General features: G+C 45.0%; 1 protein-coding gene across 1 annotated transcript in view; it reads left to right on the forward strand.

The window, feature by feature from the left end:
• FANCD2 (FA complementation group D2) overlaps positions 1-19,620 on the forward strand; it is a 177,697-nt gene that overhangs the window by 130,876 nt on the left and 27,201 nt on the right. Inside the window, 2 exon segments of the mRNA XM_026657769.2 lie at positions 13,443-13,536; positions 15,120-15,191. Coding sequence (XP_026513554.1) covers positions 13,443-13,536; positions 15,120-15,191 — 166 coding nt within the window.

A 19,620-nucleotide genomic window follows, 5' to 3' on the forward strand; every position in this document is an offset into this window, starting at 1 on the left:
CCCTTATGGCACACCCTCCATATACAATCTTTCTCAAAAATGAGGTCACTCTAAGGCTGCACCCAAAGTTTCTACCTAAAGTCCCTTCTTCATTCCACATTAATCACCCATTCATCTTCCCATCTTCTTTCCTAAACCTCACAAGAACAAACAAAAGGCAGCATTCCACACCCTGGACGTCAGAAGGGCACTAGCCTTTTATCTAGAACTGACCAAAGTGATCAGAAAGACTCCTAAATTGTTTCTCTCCACGATGGAATGGTCCAAAGGCAAACCCATATCTAAGCAGAGACTTTCCAAATGGATTTCTGGCTGCATCCAGCTTTGCTACCGCCAACATGAACTGCAACCTCCATCTCGGATCAGAACACACTCCACAAGATCTGTAGCCACATAGGCACGTCTTTCAAAAAAGCTACCGATCACCAACATATGTAAAGCAGCCACTTGGACATCCTCTCACACGCTCATGCCACACTACGTCATTGACCAGGACTCAGCCTCTGACACTCAGACCTAACTCCGAAGTCTCTCCTTCCCCCGAGGGGCACTGCTCTACAGTCACAGAGGGTTCTTCTTTGAGTGCTGTCCCTGTGGGTGCTCCACTCCAGGTGACGATGCTTCCTGGCGCCATTGATCGGAGATCTTCGGTAGCAGTGCCTGGTTGGGACACACACACTCAGCTGCTGTCTCGCAGCGTCGTTAGGATCTGCCTGAGTGCGTGCGTCCTGCACCCCCCTCAGTTCCTTCTCAACCGTCCTCGGCTGAAGATGGGACTCGGGGCAGTGCTCAAATCTTTCCTGGTTCCTGTAGAAAATAAGTAGAGAAAAACAGAAATAGTTAGCTAGACATTTCCCAGTTCTCCTTTTCCTTTAGCATAGTTTGTTAGTATAAAAAAAAAATTTCCCCGTTAATCTCTTGTTGAGACTTCCCCGGCCGCTCATACTTTCATGATGCTGGGGTCCCCAGGTTTTAAGAAGTTTGGCTCCTGCAAGGTGTCTATGATGGGCACTCACTTTGTGTCAAATGCCTCGGCGAGACACACGTCCCTGCGAAGTGTCTCCACTGTGCCAACTTAAAAACTAGAGCTCCTAGTGACAGAAACTTGTGGCTAAAAATGCTCCTGATGGAGAAAGCTCTGCAGCCGCCTATGGAGAAGGACAGTAAACCACCTCCCTCACGCTCCCCTGCCAAGTCGAAACCGACCGGGAGCACGGCTTCACCCTCTCACGCAAAGAGGCAGGAAGCCCTGATGTCTCCTCTCAGAGACATTCAAGGGTAAAGGATCTCCTGCAAGGTCTTTACCCTTGGTGCTGACAGCACCGAGAGCAGGCACCTCTGACTGCACCAGCACTTCAGCAGCAGCTCACGTGGGGCGCAAAGGCAGGGATCCGACTTTCCACAACGGGAAGCTCTCCTCGGCACCGGTCCCGCCGGCACCGACGATGGACCCAGTGCCAGCAAGTGCGTTCCACCCCGGTGCTGACAAGAACATTGGCACCGAGCCTGCCCGCCATCCCCGGAGCAGATTCAGAACCCCTGCGGGGCTCTTACAAATGTTTCACGGCTCCTGCTAAAGCAGTAGCCTGAAATCATTCCGAACTACCACTGACACTCCACGCTCTGCAGCACACAGCAGCAACAATTTCTGCACCAGGAGGATATCTCCGTGGCCCCTGAGCCTGACTCTCCGCTCCTAGACACGGAGCACTCACTGGTTGAACAACAGCTCTCGCCACCTGACCTGGCTACTTTCACTGACAGCGAGAACGGCATACAGCAGCAGGCAGAGTTCTCCCTGCCTGATTCTCCCCCTCCACCGGAGCCACACATATCCCAAGACACGGCACACCATAAGAACCAGACTCAATTTCCCTATGTTGTCCCACAGTGGGCGGGACCCCACTTTTTCTACCCAGTGCCCTGGCATCAGTGGTACCCGTGGTCAGCTCCTGCCACCGCTCCTCTTTGAGCCCCTTCCACCAGACTGCAAGTTCTTCCTGCGCCTATATCCCCAGATCCATCGACATCTAGAGCTCCTGAACCCCCTCTTGAAGAGGTGGGCTATGAATCCTTCCTGGATTTACCGGCTCCTGCCTCGTCATCAGCCGCAGAGGACGCCCTCATGCCGACACCTCCACAAAACGTGGACAACTTTAAGCAGTTCCAGGAACTTTTCAAGAGAGTGGCACTCAGCCAAGACATCCCTTTGAAGTTCATTGGAGCTCACTTGGACTCAATTCGAACCAGAGCCTTGCTTCCACACACCAGATTTCTCACTATTACGCATCTCATACGCAAAATCTCTGTTCGCCCCAGAATACAGGCACGGACCTGCCTACAGCTTCTTGGTCACATGGCAGCCACCACCTTCGTGGTCAAATACACCAGGCTGCACATGAGATGCCTTCAGGGTTGGCTCAACTCCAAATACAAACCCAGCAGACATAGTTTCTGCATAACACTGACTCTGCCAGCGAATGTATTGGCCTCCCTATATTGATGGACAAACCAGAGAACCTATGCACGGGTGTTCCCTTCCATCCACACTCTCCAGTACTCATGCTCACCACAGACGCTTCCCTGATAGGTTGGGGAGCACAACTAGGCGAACACAAGGTACAGGGCCGCTGGTCCCTATCAGAGATGCATCTGCACATCAATCTTCTAGAACTCAGAGCCGTCAGGTACGCTTGCCTTCACTTTCTTCCCACCATAAAGAACAAGTCAATTTGAGTTCTGATGGACAATATAGCATGTATGTTCTACATCAACAGGCGGGGGGGAGCACAATCTGACTCCCTATGCACAGAAGCCATCCGATTATGGAATTGGTGCATACAACATTACATAGAAATCACCGCTTCCTACCTGCCTCTGTGTCACAACACTACCACCGACACACTCAGCAGATACTTCTCCGAAGAACACGAATGGGAATTGCATCCCATGATTCTCCGACAGCTGTTCTCCCACTGGGGCACTCAGTCGATAGACTTGTTTGCCACTCCTCAAAACCGCAAATGCCATCTATTTTGCTCCAGAGCAGGACTCGGGAACGCATCTCTAGGGGATGAGTTCCTCATTCCTTGGAACAACTCCCTCATGTACGCTTTTCCACCGATTCCACTGATACACAGGGTTCTACGCAAGATCAAAGAGGACAAGGCCCGGGTCATACTTATTGCCCCACCTTGGCCCAGACAGACATGGTATCCTTACCTGCTATGCATATCCATCCGTCCTCCAAGGACTCTCCCTGACAGGCCAAATCTGCTCTCCCAGAAAAACGGTCGGCTTCTTCATCCGCAGCTCCGGAAACTCCATCTGACAGCATGGTTCCTTCATGGTTTCAATCCCACGAATTAGCCTGCTCAGAACAGGTCCAATCTGTCCTCCTGCACAGTAGAAGGGACTCCACTCGTAAGACTTACCTGCAGAAGTGGAAACGCTTCTCCGTCTGGTGCTTCCACAGACGCCTAACACCCCAGACTGCAACCCTCCCTGACATCTTAGTCTACCTTTTTGAACTAAAACAGGACGGGCTTTTGCTCGGTTCTATCAGAGTACACCTCACGGCCCTTACCACCTTCCATGACACTCTGGACAGCTATTCACTTTTTGCCCACCCCACCATGAAATGCTTCCTCAAGGGCTGCATAATCTCTACCCTGAGATTCATTCACCAGTAACCTCCTGGAATCTTAACCTAGTTCTCTGTGGTCTCATGAAACCTCCTTTCGAGCCCCTGGCTACCTCATCCCTGCTCCACATGTCTATGAAAGTGGCTTTCTTGGTTGCCATAACGTCATACATAGAATATCAGGGTTGGAAGGGAGGTCATCAAAGCAGGACCAATCCCCAACTAAATCATCCCAGCCAGGGCTTTGTCAAGCCTGACCTTAAAAACCTCCAAGGAAGGAGATTCCACCACCTCCCTAGGTAACACATTCCAGTGCTTCACTACCCTCCTAGTGAAAAAGTTTTTCCTAATATCCAACCTAAACCTCCCCCACTGCAACTTGAGACCATTACTCCTTGTTCTGTCATCTGGTACCACTGAGAACAGTCTAGATCCATCCTCTTTGGAACCCCCTTTCAGGTAGTTGAAAGCAGCTATCAAATCCCCCCTCATTCTTCTCTTCTGCAGACTAAACAATCCCAGTTCCCTCAGCCTCTCCTCATAAGTCATGTGCTCCAGCCCCCTAATCATTTTTGTTGCCCTCCACTGGACTCTTTCCAATTTTTCCACATCCTTCTTGTAGTGTGGGGCCCAAAACTGGACACAGTACTCCAGATGAGGCCTCACCAATGTTGAATAGAGGGGAATGATCATGTCCCTTGATCTGCTGGCAATACCCCTACTTATACAGCCCAAAATGCCGTTTGCCTTCTTGGCAACAAGGGCACACTGTTGACTCATATCCAGCTTCTTGTCCACTGTAACCCCCAGGTCCTTTTCTGCAGAACTGCTGCCTAGCCACTCGGTCCCTAGTCTGCAGCAGTGCATGTGATTCTTCCGTCCTAAGTGCAGGACTCTGCACTTGTCCTTGTTGAACCTCATCAGATTTCTTTTGGCCCAATCCTCTAATTTGTCTAGGTCCCTCTGCATCCTATCCCTATCCTCCAGAGTATCTACCACTCCTCCCAGTTTAGTGTCATCTGCAAACTTGCTAAGGGTGCAGTCCTTGCCATCCTCCAGATCATTAATGAAGTTATTGAACAAAACCGGCCCCAGGACCGACCCTTGGGGCAATCCGCTTGATACCGGCTGCCAACTAGACATGGAGCCATTGATCACTACCCATTGAGCCCGACGATCTAGCCAGCATCAACAAGAAGGGTTGGTGAAATAAGTGCCCTGATGGCCTACCCTCCCTACACCATTTTCTCCAAAGACAAGGTTACTATGCGACCCCACCCCAAATTCCTTCCCAAGGTGGTGTCTACCTTCCACCTTAACCAGCCAATACACTTACCTGTATTCTATCCCAAGCCTCATACGACCCCGCAGGAAGTGGGCATTACATACTGTGACAAAGTTCCTCCTCTATCTTGGTGGGTCCTGCACTTATTGGCGGATTTTCTTGCCTCAGAGATTCACCATGTGGGTTGGGGAACAGCCCAAAGACCTTCCCCTCTGGAAGAACCCACAGTCCAGGTCAATTGGGAGGTTTGAGGGGAACCCGAGCCCGCCCTCTACTCCGAGTTCCAGCCCAGGGCCCTGTGGACTGCAGCTGTCTATAGTGCCTCCTGTAACAATTGCATGACAGCTACTTCCCCATGGCCTCCTCCAAACTCCTTCCTTATTCTCACCACAGGACCTTCCTCCTGGTGTCTGATAACGCTTGTGCTCCTCAGTCCTCCAGCAGCACACCCTCTCACTCTCAGCTCCTTGCGCCTCTTGCTCCCAGCTCCTCACACTCCCACCACAAACTGAAGTGAGCTCCTTTTAAAACCCAGGTGCCCTGATTAGCCTGCCTTAATTGATTCTAGCAGCTTCTTAATTGGCTCCAGGTGTTCTAATTAGCCTGCCTGCCTTAACTGGTTCTAGCAGGTTCCTGATTACTCTAGTGCAGCCCCTGCTCTGGTCACTCAGGGAACAGAAAACTACTCATCCAGTGACCAGTATATTTGCCCTCTACCAGACTCCTGTACCCCACTGGTCTGGGTCTGTCACAGTACCTATTACAGACATATGCAAGGCGGCCACGTGGACATCTGACCACACATTCGCCAAACATGCTATCACACGGGATACCACGGCAGACGCCAAAGTGGGCCATAAGGTACTGTCTACCGTTATTACTGCCGCAACTCCAAAATCCCACCAACCATAGTGGATACTGCTTCACATTCACCTGGAGTGGAGCACCCGTAGGGACAGCACTTGAAAAAGAAGAGAAAGTTACTCACCCTGCAGTAACTGAGGTTCTTTGAGATGTGTGTCCCTGTGGGTGCTCCACTACCCACCCTCCTCCCCTCTACTTTGGAGTACTAATCAGACAACTCTACGGTAGAGAAGGAACTGAGGGGGTGTGGGACGTGTGCGTTCAGGCAGACCCTAACGGTGCTGCGAGACAGCAGCTGAGGGCATGCGTCCCAACCAGGCAGTGCTACCAAAGATCTCTGATCAACGGCGCCGGGACGCACTATCTCCTGGAGTGGAGCACCCACAGGGACACTTGTCTCGAAGAACCTCAGTTACTGCAAGGCGAGTAACTTTCTCTTACTCACCTTGTGCAGTAACTGAGGTTCTTCAAGATGTGAGTCCCTGTAGGTGCTCCATTACCCACCTCCTCCCCTCTACTTCAGAGTTCTAATTTAGTCCTTTGTGGTAGAGAAGGAACTGGGGGGTGGGGGCCCACAGCACTAGTTAATCACTGCTGCAGGTGTGAGACTGGGAGAGCGCATGTGTGGCCCAGCCAGGTACTGCTGTTGAAATTCTCTGACTAGAGGCACAGGGGCGCACAATCACCTAAAGTGGAGCACCCACAAGGACTTACATCTCAAAGAACCTCAGTTACTGCACAAAGTCTCATCTCTTCAGACCTCGGGATTCTGAGGGCGCTCAGGGGGTTATCTCGGTGAGGTCCTTCATTACCCATCACAGTTGGTAGGTGTACCGTGGGGCTTCAGGGTAGAACCAGATAAACCATTGTGATGGGGGCTATCTTTGTGGCCCAGTGCTGGGAGGGTTGTGGGTTGCGGTCTGGTTTTCCCACGGTCAGGAGGGCCTCGGCAGCTAAGAAGTCCTCCATGAGGCTGATGGCCACCTTCAGGGTAGTGAGCCGGTGCCACAGACCCATGTCCTCCCTCAGGGTGGGAGGATGTGTATGAATTGTTCGACCACCACCTGCTTGGTGAGTTCGGTGGCTGTGTGCCACTTCGGTTGGAGCCATCGCCAGCAGACATCCATAAGCTCCTGGGCTACGATGCCAGGTTGTGCCCCCGGCAGATATGTCTTTCCCCAAAACCTATTCCGACGGTTTTCGGGGGGTGATGTCCAGAGTGTCCAAGATAGCAATCTTGACTGCTCTATAGTCACGGGCCTCCTCATTAGGAAGACCCTGATAGGCAGCCTAGGCGGCTCCTGTGAGATATGGGGCCAAGAGCGTGTCCCATTGTTCTAGGGCCCACCCAGCTGCCAAGGCAACTCTCTCAAAAGTAATCAAAAACGCTTCAGGGTCATCTTCCGGACCCATTTTTGTGAGGTGTAGTGGCAGCATGGGGGCCACCGGGGCTGCTGCTCCTCCAGGGCCGGGGGAGTGAGGTGGCAGGGCAGCCAGTTGTTGAAAACATTGCCTCTGCTGGTCCTGCTGCTGGGCCCCCAACTTCTGGAGCAGCTGCTGCTGCTGGGCTCCCAGCTTCTGAAGTAGTTGCTGCTATTGCTGGAGTTGGGCGGCCTGCTGTTGCTGTTGGGTTTTGGCCCCCATTTCATCAATTGCTCGAGCTCCATGGCTGCACTCAAGCGGGTTGTTGTCTAGGCACAAGGGCAGTCCTCCTCTCTATTTCAGGGGGCGGGTGATGCCTGAATTCTCCACCATGTGTAAGGCAGTCGCGGATCTCTACCCATCTGTCAAGGAGGGAGGCCATGCCCCCTTGCTACAGTGACCCACATTTAGTTTAATCTGAGCCGGGGTTCCTGGAGTTCATAGCCCTGAAAAAAATAACTTTTTTTCAAAAAGTTCCTAGCCTGTTTTTTCCCCTGCAGAGCTAGAGATCAAATTATTGCTGTGATGTGAGTCAAAATGGTCTCAGTCTGTCAGTGTTTACCCAGGGTAGTGCATGGCATCCACTAAGTCTTTGGGGGACCCGAATTGTGAATGGCATTTAAGAACATGTTCACTTCTTCCCTTGCCGATCTGGAAGGATTACAGTGTGCTTGCACTAGGGCTGTCAAGCGATTAAAAAAATTAATCGTGTGATTAAAAAAATTAATTGCGATTAATCACACGATTAATCGCGCTGTTAAACAATAATAGAATACCATTTAAATACTTGTTGATGTTTTCTACATTTTCAAGTACATTGATTTCAGTTACAACACAGAACACAAAGTGTACAGTGCTCGCTTTATATTTATTTATTATTACAAATATTTGCACTGTAAAAAACAAAAGAAATAGTATTTCTCAATGCACCTCATACAAGTCCTGTATAATTATGTACAAAAAAATAACTGCATTCAAAAATAAAACAATGTAAAACTTTAGAGCCTACAAGTCCACTCAGTCCTACTTCAGCCAACTGCTCAGACAAACAAGTTTGGTTACAATTTGCAGGAGATTAATGGTACCCGCTTCTTGTGTACAGTGTCACCTGAAAGTGAGAACAGGCGTTCGCATGGCACTGTTGTAGCTGGGGTCACAAGATACTTACGAGCCAGATGCACTAATGATTCATATGTCCCTTCATCTTCAACCACCATTCCAGGGACATGCGTCCATGCTGATGACAGGTTCTGCTCGATAACGATCAAAAGCAGAGCGGACCGATGCATGTTCATTTTCATCATCTGAGTCCGATGCCGCCAGCAGAAGGTTGATTTTCTTTTTTGGTGGTTCGGGTTCTGTAGTTTCCACATTGGAGTGTTGCTCTTTTAAGACTTCTGAAAGCATGCTCCACACCTCGTCCCTCTCAGATTTTGGAAGGCACTTCAGATTCTTAAACCTTGGGGCGAGAGCTGTAGCTATCTTTAGAAATCTCACGTTGGTACCTTCTTTGCGTTTTGTCAAATATACTGTGAAAGTGTTCTTAAAACTGGAGGACAGACTACAGTTAGTAGTTCTGCAATTTCACATTTGAGTTCCTTCAGAACTCTTGGGTGAATACCATCTGGTCCTGGTGACTTATTGCTGTTTAATTTATCAACTTGTTCCAAAACCTCCTCTAATGATACCTCAATCTGGGACAGTTCCTCAGATCTGTCCCCTAAAAGGAATGGCTCAGGTTTGGGAATCTTCCTCACATCCTCAGCTGTGAAGACCGATGCAAAGAATTCATTTAGTTTCTCCGCAATGGCCTTATCATCCTTGAGTGCTCCCGTGGCACCTCGATCGTCCAGTGGCCCCACTGGTTGTTTAGCAGGCTTCCTGTTTCTGATGTACTTAAAAAAAAATTTGCTATTACTTTTTGAGTCTTTGGCTAACTGTTCCTCAAATTCTTTTTTGGCCTTCCTAACTGTATTTTTACACTTCATTGCTCCTTTCTATTTTCCTCACTAGGATTTAACTTCCACTTTTTAAAGGATACCTTTTTGCCTCTCACTGATTCTTTTACTTTGTTGTTTAGCCACGATGGCTCTTTTTTGGTTCTCTTACTATGTTTTTTAATTTGGGGTATACATTTAAGTTGAGCCTCTTTAAAAAGTTTCCATACAACTTGGAGAGATTTCATTTTTGGCACTGTACCCTTTAATTTCTGTTTAACTAACCTCCTCATTTTTGTGTAGTTCCCCTTTCTGAAATTAAATGGTACAGTGTTGGGCCGCTGTGGTGTTTTTCCTGCCACAGGAATATTAAATTTAATTATATTATGGTCCACTATTACCAAGCAGTCCAGCTATGGTCACCTCTTGGATCAGATCCTGTGCTCCACTTAGGACTAAATCAAGAATTGCCTCTCCTCTGGTTGGTTCCAGGACCAGCTGCTACAAGAAGCAGTCATTTAAGGTGTCAAGAAACTTTCTCTCTGCATCCCGTCCTGAGGTGACGTACCCAGTCAATATGGGGATAATTGAAACCACCCATTATTATTATTGAGTTTTTTATTTTAATAGCCTTTCTCATCTCCCTGAGCATTTCACAGTCATTATCACCATCCTGGTCAGGTGGTCGGTAATATATCCCTACTGCTATATTATTATTATTAGAGCATGGAATTTCTATCCATAGAGAATCTGTGGTACAGTTTGATTCATTTATGATTTTTACTTCATTTGATTCTACACTTTCTTTCACATATAATGCCACTCCCCCACCAGCACAACCTGTTCTGTCCTTCCGATATATTTTGTACCCTGGTATTACTGTATCCCATTGATTATCCTCATTCCACCAAGTTTCTGTGATGCCTATTATATTAATATCCTCATTTAATACGAGGCACTCTAGTTCACCCATCTTATTATTTAGACTTCTAGCATTGGTATATAAGCACTTTAAAAACTTGTCTCCTTTTAGCTGTCTGCCATTGCACAATGTAATTGAATGGGACTCTTTTTTTATTTGACTGTTTCTGATCAGACCCTGCCTGTATTTTATTATTTTCCATCCTCTGGTCCTCACTAGGACATAGAGATTCTCTATTAATAGATCTTCCCCAACGGATGTTCGAACCATGTGCTCCTCCACACCTGTCAGCTTTCCCCCAGCCCTTAGTTTAAAAACTGCTCTATGACCTTTTTAATGTTAAGTACCCACAATCTGGTTCCATTTTGGTTTAGGTGGAGCCCATCCTTCCTGTATAGGCTCCCCCTTTCCCAAAAGTTTCCCCAGTTCCTAATAAATCTAAATCCCTCCTCCCTACACCATCGTTTCATCCAGGCATTGAGACCCTGCAGTTCTGCCTGTCTAACTGGCCCTGCGTGTGGAATGGGAGCATCTCAGAGAATGCTACCATGTAGGTCCTGGACTTCAATCTCTTACCTAGCAGCCTACATTTGGCCTCCAGAACCTCTCTCCTATCCTTCCCTATGTCATTGGTACCTACATGTACCACAATCATATGCCTACTAAGGAATCTATTTGTCAAAAAACATTTCCTGAATCTTTTTTGTCTGTATTGTTACAGACATACGTGCTGACAGGTATTTTGAAATAAATGACCAAAAAATAATTGAAACTGGTGTGATTATATTGTGTTATTTTGACAAACAAAATATGTAGAATTTTGCAGAATTTTAAAATGTGCGCAGAATTTTTTATTTTTTGGCACAGAATTCCCCCAGGAGTACTATTATGCAGCATTTCATTATAGAATTGTGTACATGATATAATTAGCAGGGCACGGGGTTTCATTACAAAGACTATTGTCAGTAATAAGCTGAGGTACCAGAGCAGTCTATGCATTTATTATCTGCATGTACTCCAGGTAAAGTGAGTGTGGTCAGTGTCAAGTGTAGCTGTCCTTAATGGTAGATGCAGTGTTTTTGTAGCTGTGTTGATCCCAGGATGTTAGAGAGACAAGGTGGGGAAGGTAATACCTTTTATTGCACAGAAGTTGGTCCAATAAAAGATATTACCTCACCCACCTTGTCTCTCTGAATGGTGGAGGCAGTAGTTAGCTCTGCTTGGTAGAGGTGTGTTTGGGAGATCTGTGGATTAGTTTGAGGTGTGTGATGGAGCTGTCTTTGTGATATGATCAGATGTATGTTTTTCACCCTTTAATGTGTGTGAGGAAAGGGAAAAGGTGCATGTGGTATGCCACATTTCTATGGAGAATTTGTGTACGCTATGTCCGTAGCTGGGCGAGAGGCTTTCAATAGAACAGGTACCGTCAGCAGTAAGGTGGCATATGACAGGATTCCAACAGTTTAATGATAGTTAAGTGATGGTGTATGTAGAGATGGTATCTTGTGAGCAAATGTAAGGGAATTTTAAGAAATTGTGAAGTGGTTCTTAAATCTGTACATGTTATATTTCTGGGGACTACGGTAAGTTCGAATGTATGCTTTTTTGTCCTTTAATAGTGTAAGATGGAATCCTGTGGGTGAGAGTGAATGGGTTGTAAAAGGAGGTGAACTGTGAGCTTGGAAGAATAAAGGTATGTGTGTTCATAGATTCCAAGGCCAGAAGGTACCATGGTGATCATCTAGTCTGACCTCCTGTATAACACAGACCAGAGAACTTCCCAAAATAATTCCTAGAGCAGATCTTCTAGAAAAACAGCCAATCTAGATTTAAAAATTGTGAAGTCACCCCTTAACCTTCTCTTTATTAAGCTAAATAGATTGATCTCCTTGAGTCTCTCAGTATAACGATGTTTTCTAATCCTTTAATGCTTCCTGTGGCTCTTCTCAGAACCCTCTCCAATTTATCAACATTCTTCTTGAATGGTGGGCAACAGAACTTAATACATTATTCCATCAGCGGCAGTACCAGTGCCAAATAACCTTTTGGCAATAGCATCACACTGGGAGCTCATGTTCAGTTGATTATCCACCATGACCCCCAAATCTTTTTCAGAGCCACTGCTTCCCAGGGTAGAGTTCCCCGTTCTGTAAGTACAGCCTACATTCTTTGTTCCTAGATGTATACATTTACATTTTGCTATATTAAAACACATATTGTTTTCTTGTGCTCAGCTTACCAAGTGATCCAGATCACTCTGTGTCAGTGGCCTGTACTCTTCATTATTTACCACTCCCCCAATTTTTGTGTCATCTGCAAACTTGGTCAGTAATGATTTTACATTTTCTTCCAAGTCATAAATAAAAATGTTAAATAGAGAAGGGCCAAGAACCAATCCCTGCAGGACCCCGCTAGAAAAACACCTGTTTGGTGATTATGCTCCACTTACAATTAGATTTTGAGACACATCAGTTCGGCAGCTTTTAATCCATTTAATATGTGCCATGTTAATTTTATATATTTTTAGGCTTTTAATTAAATTATCATATGGTACCAACTCAGTGCCTTACAGAAGTCTAAGGATATTACATCAACACTATTACCTTTATCAAACAAACTTAAAATTACCAAAAAAGATTTCAAATTAGTTTGACAGGATCTATTTTCCATAAACCCATGCTGAATAGCATTAATTATATTACCCTCTTTTAATTCTTTATTCATCAAATCCCATACCAGCTGCTGCATTATTGGGCATGGGATCAATGTGAGACTTACTGGCCTGGGTAATCCCATTGACCCTTTTCAAACACTGGCACAATATTAGCTTTCTTCCAGTCTTCTGGAGCTTTTTCAGTGTTCTTATTGAAAATGAACATTAATGAGGTATATTGGGACACTGCTGAACACGGGCAGAGTTAAGGTTGAATGGACAACTTTAGCTCTGCATTTCTTGGTTTTCAGAAGTTTAAGTTTTGCTCAGCTCACCATTCTGCAAGCAGCCATAACTCTGCATTAATGTATTTTGCCATTGAATGTAGATATTTGTCCTGGTGAGTCTTATGCCAGGCCTTGCTCTCATCGTATTTAGTTGTTTAGATGCTAAACAGATTATAAACACTGCCAACTTTCAGTTGGGTAAAGTTGTTAAGAACTTCTAGCAGTACCCAGAACTCAGACCTGCTCTGGATGAGTTGCAGTGGTTCAGTGTGCCTAAGTGACTACCCCACTGCTGTTGCATGACAAATGGTTTGTCCAGTCCTGCTGGCCTCTTGAGTTTTCAGACTACTCAGGGGATAAGCACCCCAACCAGATGCACAAACAGCTGTCCATCAGTCTTTAATGGGCTCTTGGCTTTTTTCTCTCCAGGCAGACATTTCCGGTTTTCTTCCAAGTGATGATGGCTCAGCTGGAGAATTCAGTGAGAAGCATTTCTGCTGGGAAACCATCGGACTCAAGTGAGGTAGGCCAGCAAATGCATCTGAGATCTCCAGCAGGGATTTACAAAACCCAAGGCAGGAAAATGCTAGAGTAGTAGCAGCTTAATAATGATGTGCTGGCAGGCAGCCAAAACACTGACACCCAAAATAATCTTTTGAGTATGGCAGTCTGCCAAACTGCCTATTAGCTAGCTGGCACCCTGGCCAAATTCCCCATTAATCCAGCAACAAAGAATGTAGGCCATACTTACAGGGTAGGGGACTATATACTGGGAAGCAGTGACTCTGAAAAGAATTTAGGGGTTGTGGTGGATAATCAGTTGAACATGAGATCCACTGTGAGCTAATGTAATCCTAGGATGCAGAAATAGGGGAATCGTGAGTAGGAGTAGAGAGGTTATTTTACCTTTCTCTTTGGTATTGGTGCAAACCATTCCTGGAATACTGCAGCCAGTTCTGGTACCCACATTTCAATAATGTTGATAAATTAGAGAGGGTTCAGAGAAGAGTCACAAGAATGATTAAAGGGTTAGAAAACCTGCCTTATAGTGATAGACTCAAGGAGCTCAATATATTTAGCGTAACAAAGAGAAGGCTAAGGGGTAACTGCATTACAATCCATAAATATGTACATGGGGAAACAAATATTTAATAATAGACTCTTCAATCAGTCAGAGAAAGGTATAACACAATCCAATGGCTGGAAGTTGAAACTAGACAAATTCAGACTTGAAATAAGGCATAAATTTTTAAGTGCGAGTAATTAACCATGGAACTTATATAATAATTTTTAAATCTAGATTGACTGTTTTTCTGAAATCTCTGCTCTAGGAATTATTTTGGGGCAGTTCTCTGGCCTGTATTATACAGGAGGTCAGACTGGATAATCACAGTGTCCCTTCTGGCCTCAGAATCTTTGAAAACATGCATTGCCAGAAAACAGGACTAAACTTAATAAAATTAAGTGGAATAGGTAGGTCCTGCACCCACCTAGGAGTAAGAAGGAATTATTGAATAGGGAGCATCTGTTATGATCAAGTACTGGTAGGTGGATTGTACATGATTAATTCCCAGTGATTTTATGGGTCTGGTCACTGGCAGAGCTTGCTTCTTTCCAGACATTGTCTTCTGTGTTTTCATGGAAAACAAACTTATCTAGCAGTTCTAGCAAATGGCGTGAGGGAGGGTTGTGTTTTGTGTCTGAATGGCCACATGGCTGAATGTATGACTGTGGACTCTGCTCGTGAGCGGGAAAGTGGTTTCTCCCCAGCTATTTCCAGGGTGAATGGAAAGATACATTTATCATATGGAGAGAGTATAAATCTGGCAGGTGAGGAAAGCTGGAATTGCTACTGAATGATTTTGACTTTCACGGGTAAATGTTTGTGGAGTCTTTTAAGATGTAGGATCTCAAACACTGTGTTTCTGTTTAAGAACCTGTCCTTTCCCCTTTGACAGCAGTGATGCCTTGGGCTCTGGCAGGATCTGGACTCTTTACCCTCTCTGTGCAGGCACCGTGGGTACTGTAGTAGCACCCAGTAATATGAAGGGAAATGCAATGGCTGTGTGGATAACGGGACTGGATTATTGTGTTGTCACTCCCCAGGTACAGCTAGAGAAGCTGCTGCACTGGAACATGGCTGTGCGGGATTTCCATATTCTTGTTAACTTGGTCAAGGTAAGCACATTCATCTTTCCTTCCTTTCACCTTCCCAGCAGAGTCCCACCCATCCATACCTGAGTATGCAAGGAAAACAATGTGACTTACACTATGTTGGAGAAATGGTCTGTGATCATGTAATCAGAGCCAACTGCAATGTGTACTTATGGGGGTGGCACATTCAACCTTTACTTTGGCACGTCCTCACTCTTGTAGCCTTAGCATTCTAGTAGCATAGTTTTTCGTATGGACAAATTCATAGATTCTAGGACTGGAAGGGACCTCGAGAGGTCATCGAGTCCAGTCCCCTGCCCGCATGGCAGGACCAAATACTGTCTAGACCATCCCTGATAGACATTTATCTAACCTACTCTTAAATATCTCCAGAGATGGAGATTCCACAACCTCCCTAGGCAATTTATTCCAGTGTTTAACCACCCTGACAGTTAGGAACTTTTTCCTAATGTCCAACCTAGACCTCCCTTGCTGCAGTTTAAGCCCATTGCTTCTTGTTCTATCCTCAGAGGCTAAGGTGAACAAGTTTTCTCCCTCCTCCTTATGACACCCTTTTAGATACCTGAAAACTGCTATCATGTCCCCTCTCAGTCTTCTCTTTTCCAAACTAAACAAACCCAATTCTTTCAGCCTTCCTTCATAGGTCATGTTCTCAAGACCTTTAATCATTCTTGTTGCTCTTCTCTGGACCCTTTCCAATTTCTCCACATCTTTCTTGAAATGCGGTGCCCAAAACTGGACACAATACTCCAGCTGAGGCCTAACCAGAGCAGAGTAGAGCGGAAGAATGACTTCTCGTGTCTTGCTCACAACACACCTGTTAATACATCCCAGAATCATGTTTGCTTTTTTTGCAACAGCATCACACTGTTGACTCAAATTTAGCTTGTGGTCCACTATAACCCCTAGATCCCTTTCTGCCGTACTCCTTCCTAGACAGTCTCTTCCCATTCTGTATGTGTGAAACTGATTTTTTCTTCCTAAGTGGAGCACTTTGCATTTGTCTTTGTTAAACTTCATCCTGTTTAACTCAGACCATTTCTCTAATTTGTCCAGATCATTTTGAATTATGACCCTGTCCTCCAAAGCAGTTGCAATCCCTCCCAGTTTGTTATCATCCGCAAACTTAATAAGCGCACTTTCTATGCCAATATCTAAGTCGTTAATGAAGATATTGAACAGAGCCGGTCCCAAAACAGACCCCTGTGGAACCCCACTCGTTATGCCTTTCCAGCAGGATTGGGAACCATTAATAACAACTCTCTGAGTACGGTTATCCAGCCAGTTATGCACCCACCTTATAATAGCCCCATCTAAATTGTATTTGCCTAGTTTATCGATAAGAATATCATGCGAGACCGTATCAAATGCCTTACTAAAGTCTAGGTATACCACATCCACAGCTTCTCCCTTATCCACAAGGCTCGTTATCCTATCGAAGAAAGCTATCAGATTGGTTTGACATGATTTGTTCTTTACAAATCCATGCTGGCTGTTCCCTATCACCTTACCACCTTCCAAGTGTTTGCAGATGATTTCCTTAATTACTTGCTCCATTATCTTCCCTGGCACAGAAGTTAAACTAACTGGTTTGTAGTTTCCTGGGTTGTTTTTATTTCCCTTTTTATAGATGGGCACTATATTTGCCCTTTTCCAGTCTTCTGGAATCTCTCCCGTCTCCCATGATTTTCCAAAGATAATAGCTAGAGGCTCAGATACCTCCTCTATTAGCTCCTTGAGTATTCTAGGATGCATTTCATCAGGCCCTGGTGACTTGCAGGCATCTAACTTTTCTAAGTGATTTTTAACTTGTTCTTTTTTTATTTTATCTGCTAAACCTATCCCCTTCCCATTAGCATTCACTATGTTAGGCATTCCTTCAGACTTCTCGGTGAAGACCGAAACAAAGAAGTCATTAAGCATCTCTGCCATTTCCAAGTTTCCTGTTACTGTTTCTCCCTCTTCACTAAGCAGTGGGCCTACCCTGTCTTTGGTCTTCCTCTTGCTTCTAATGTATTGATAAAAAGTCTTCTTGTTTCCCTTTATTCCCGTAGCTAGTTTGAGCTCATTTTGTGCCTTTGCCTTTCTAATCTTGCCCCTGCATTCCTGTGTTGTTTGCCTATATTCATCCTTTGTAATCTGTCCTAGTTTCCATTTTTTATATGACTCCTTTTTATTTTTTAGATCATGCAAGATCTCGTGGTTAAGCCAAGGTGGTCTTTTGCCACATTTTCTATCTTTCCTAACCAGCGGAATAGCTTGCTTTTGGGCCCTTAATAGTGTCCCTTTGAAAAACTGCCAACTCTCCTCAGTTGTTTTTCCTCTCAGTCTTGATTCCCATGGGACCTTACTTATCAGCTCTCTGAGCTTACCAAAATCCGCCTTCCTGAAATCCATTGTCTCTATTTTGCTGTTCTCCCTTCTACCCTTCCTTAGAATTGCAAACTCTATGATTTCATGATCACTTTCACCCAAGCTGCCTTCTACTTTCAAATTCTCAACGAGTTCCTCCCTATTTGTTAAAATCAAGTCTAGAACAGCTTTCCCCCTAGTAGCTTTTTCAACCTTCTGAAATAAAAAGTTGTCTGCAATGCAGTCCAAGAATTTGTTGGATAGTCTGTGCCCCGCTGTGTTATTTTCCCAACATATATCCGGATAGTTGAAGTCCCCCATCACCACCAAATCTTGGGCTTTGGATGATTTTGTTAGTTGTTTAAAAAAAGCCTCATCCACCTCTTCCACCTGGTTAGGTGGCCTGTAGTAGACTCCTAGCATGACATCACCCTTGTTTTTTACCCCTTTTAGCCTAACCCAGAGACCTAACAAAGAACAGATTCACAGATTCAAATAAGTATTGAGTAAGAATAATGGAAACAGAAATGGTTATAAATAAAATAAGAGACTGACATGCTTTCTGGAGACTAAAACTTACCAAGTTACAACCTTGACTAAAGCATTTTCTCACCCACAAAGTCTTTCTACAGAGCTTGCTGGTTTTCAGTCAATCCAGGATCCATTCCTTCATGAATCACCCCACTCCTCCAAGGGTGGTCCGCAGTGAAATGGATAACAGGATCTTGTCTTTGCACCCCCTATTATAGTCCAGTAGACTTTTGAAAGGCATTCCTGTAGTTTGTTCTTCAGTGTGGTGGCGCCATCTTGAGTTCATATCACCCCACAACCTGTTTTTCCTGTTGACTTTACATGAAAATGTAGCTCCCATTGTTTTTGCACACAATGCTTAATTTTAGGGTTGTTGATTAATCACAGTTAACTCAAAAAAATTAATCGTGATGAATCACACTGCTAAATAATAGAATACCAATTGAAATTTATTAAATATTTTGGATGTTTTTCTACATTTTTATATATATTGTATTCTGTGTTGTAATTGAAATCAAAATGTATATTATTTTTTATTACAAATATTTGCACTGTAAAAATGATAAACAAAAGAAATAGTATTTTTCAGTTCACCTCATACAAGTACTGTAGTGCAATCTCTTTGTCATGAAAGTGCAACTTACAAATGTAGATATTTTTTGTTGTTGTTACATCACCTTGATCAAACCTTGATCGATCGGTCCTTCAGCCCTCATATAGATTGCGCCGATCACAACACGTCTTCCATTCTTCTCGTATCCTGGCCTTCCTTTTCCATGTGTGGCCATGTCTTTTCACAATAAAATCTTCCCATCTCTTTGGAGGTCAGCCGAGTAGTCGTTTCAGTTCCCCTGGGTGCCACTCGGTGACAGCTGCAGTCCATCGATTGTCAGTGAGCCTCGCTATATGCCCGGCCCATCACATTTTACTATGCCTGCTCTCAACAACGATATCTTGCACTCCACTCTGCTGTCTGATCACTTCATTGGGGATGAAGTCGTGGATTGAAATTCCCAGAATTCTTTCCATTGCCCTCTCCGTGACAGACAGTTGCTGCTCCTCTGTCTTCGTCAGTGCCCATGTTTCGCTGCCGTACAACATTGTTGGCAGTACTGTTGACTTGAAGAGGCTGGCATGGGTTGCTTTGTTGATTTTTCCTTGGAGGACATCCTTGATAGAATTGAATGTGCACCAACCTGTTTTCTTTCTTCGTGAGAGTTCACCTTCCTGATCGTGGTGCATGTTAATTTCTTGGCCCAAATAGACATATTGCTCAACTTCTTCTATTTGTTCTCCCTTGATTGTTATTTGGGCTTTTGGCAAGCTATCAGACTGCATAAATTTCGTTTTGAAGCGGTTAATTTTCAGTCCGACTTGGCTGCTTTTTGTGTTGAGTTTTCACAGCATTTTCTGTAGTTTGACAGTATTTTCGGCAATCAACACAATATCGTCCGCAAAGCTTAGATGGTTTAACTGCTCTCCGTTGATGCTGATTCCACCCTTCCAAGTCATCCGCCTCATTACCATTTTGAGGCAGGCTGTGAAGAGT

Source organism: Terrapene carolina, unplaced genomic scaffold (assembly GCF_002925995.2).
Source record: "Terrapene carolina triunguis isolate 2854851 unplaced genomic scaffold, T_m_triunguis-2.0 Scaffold310, whole genome shotgun sequence".
In the NCBI taxonomy this organism is placed as follows: Eukaryota; Metazoa; Chordata; order Testudines; family Emydidae; genus Terrapene; species Terrapene triunguis.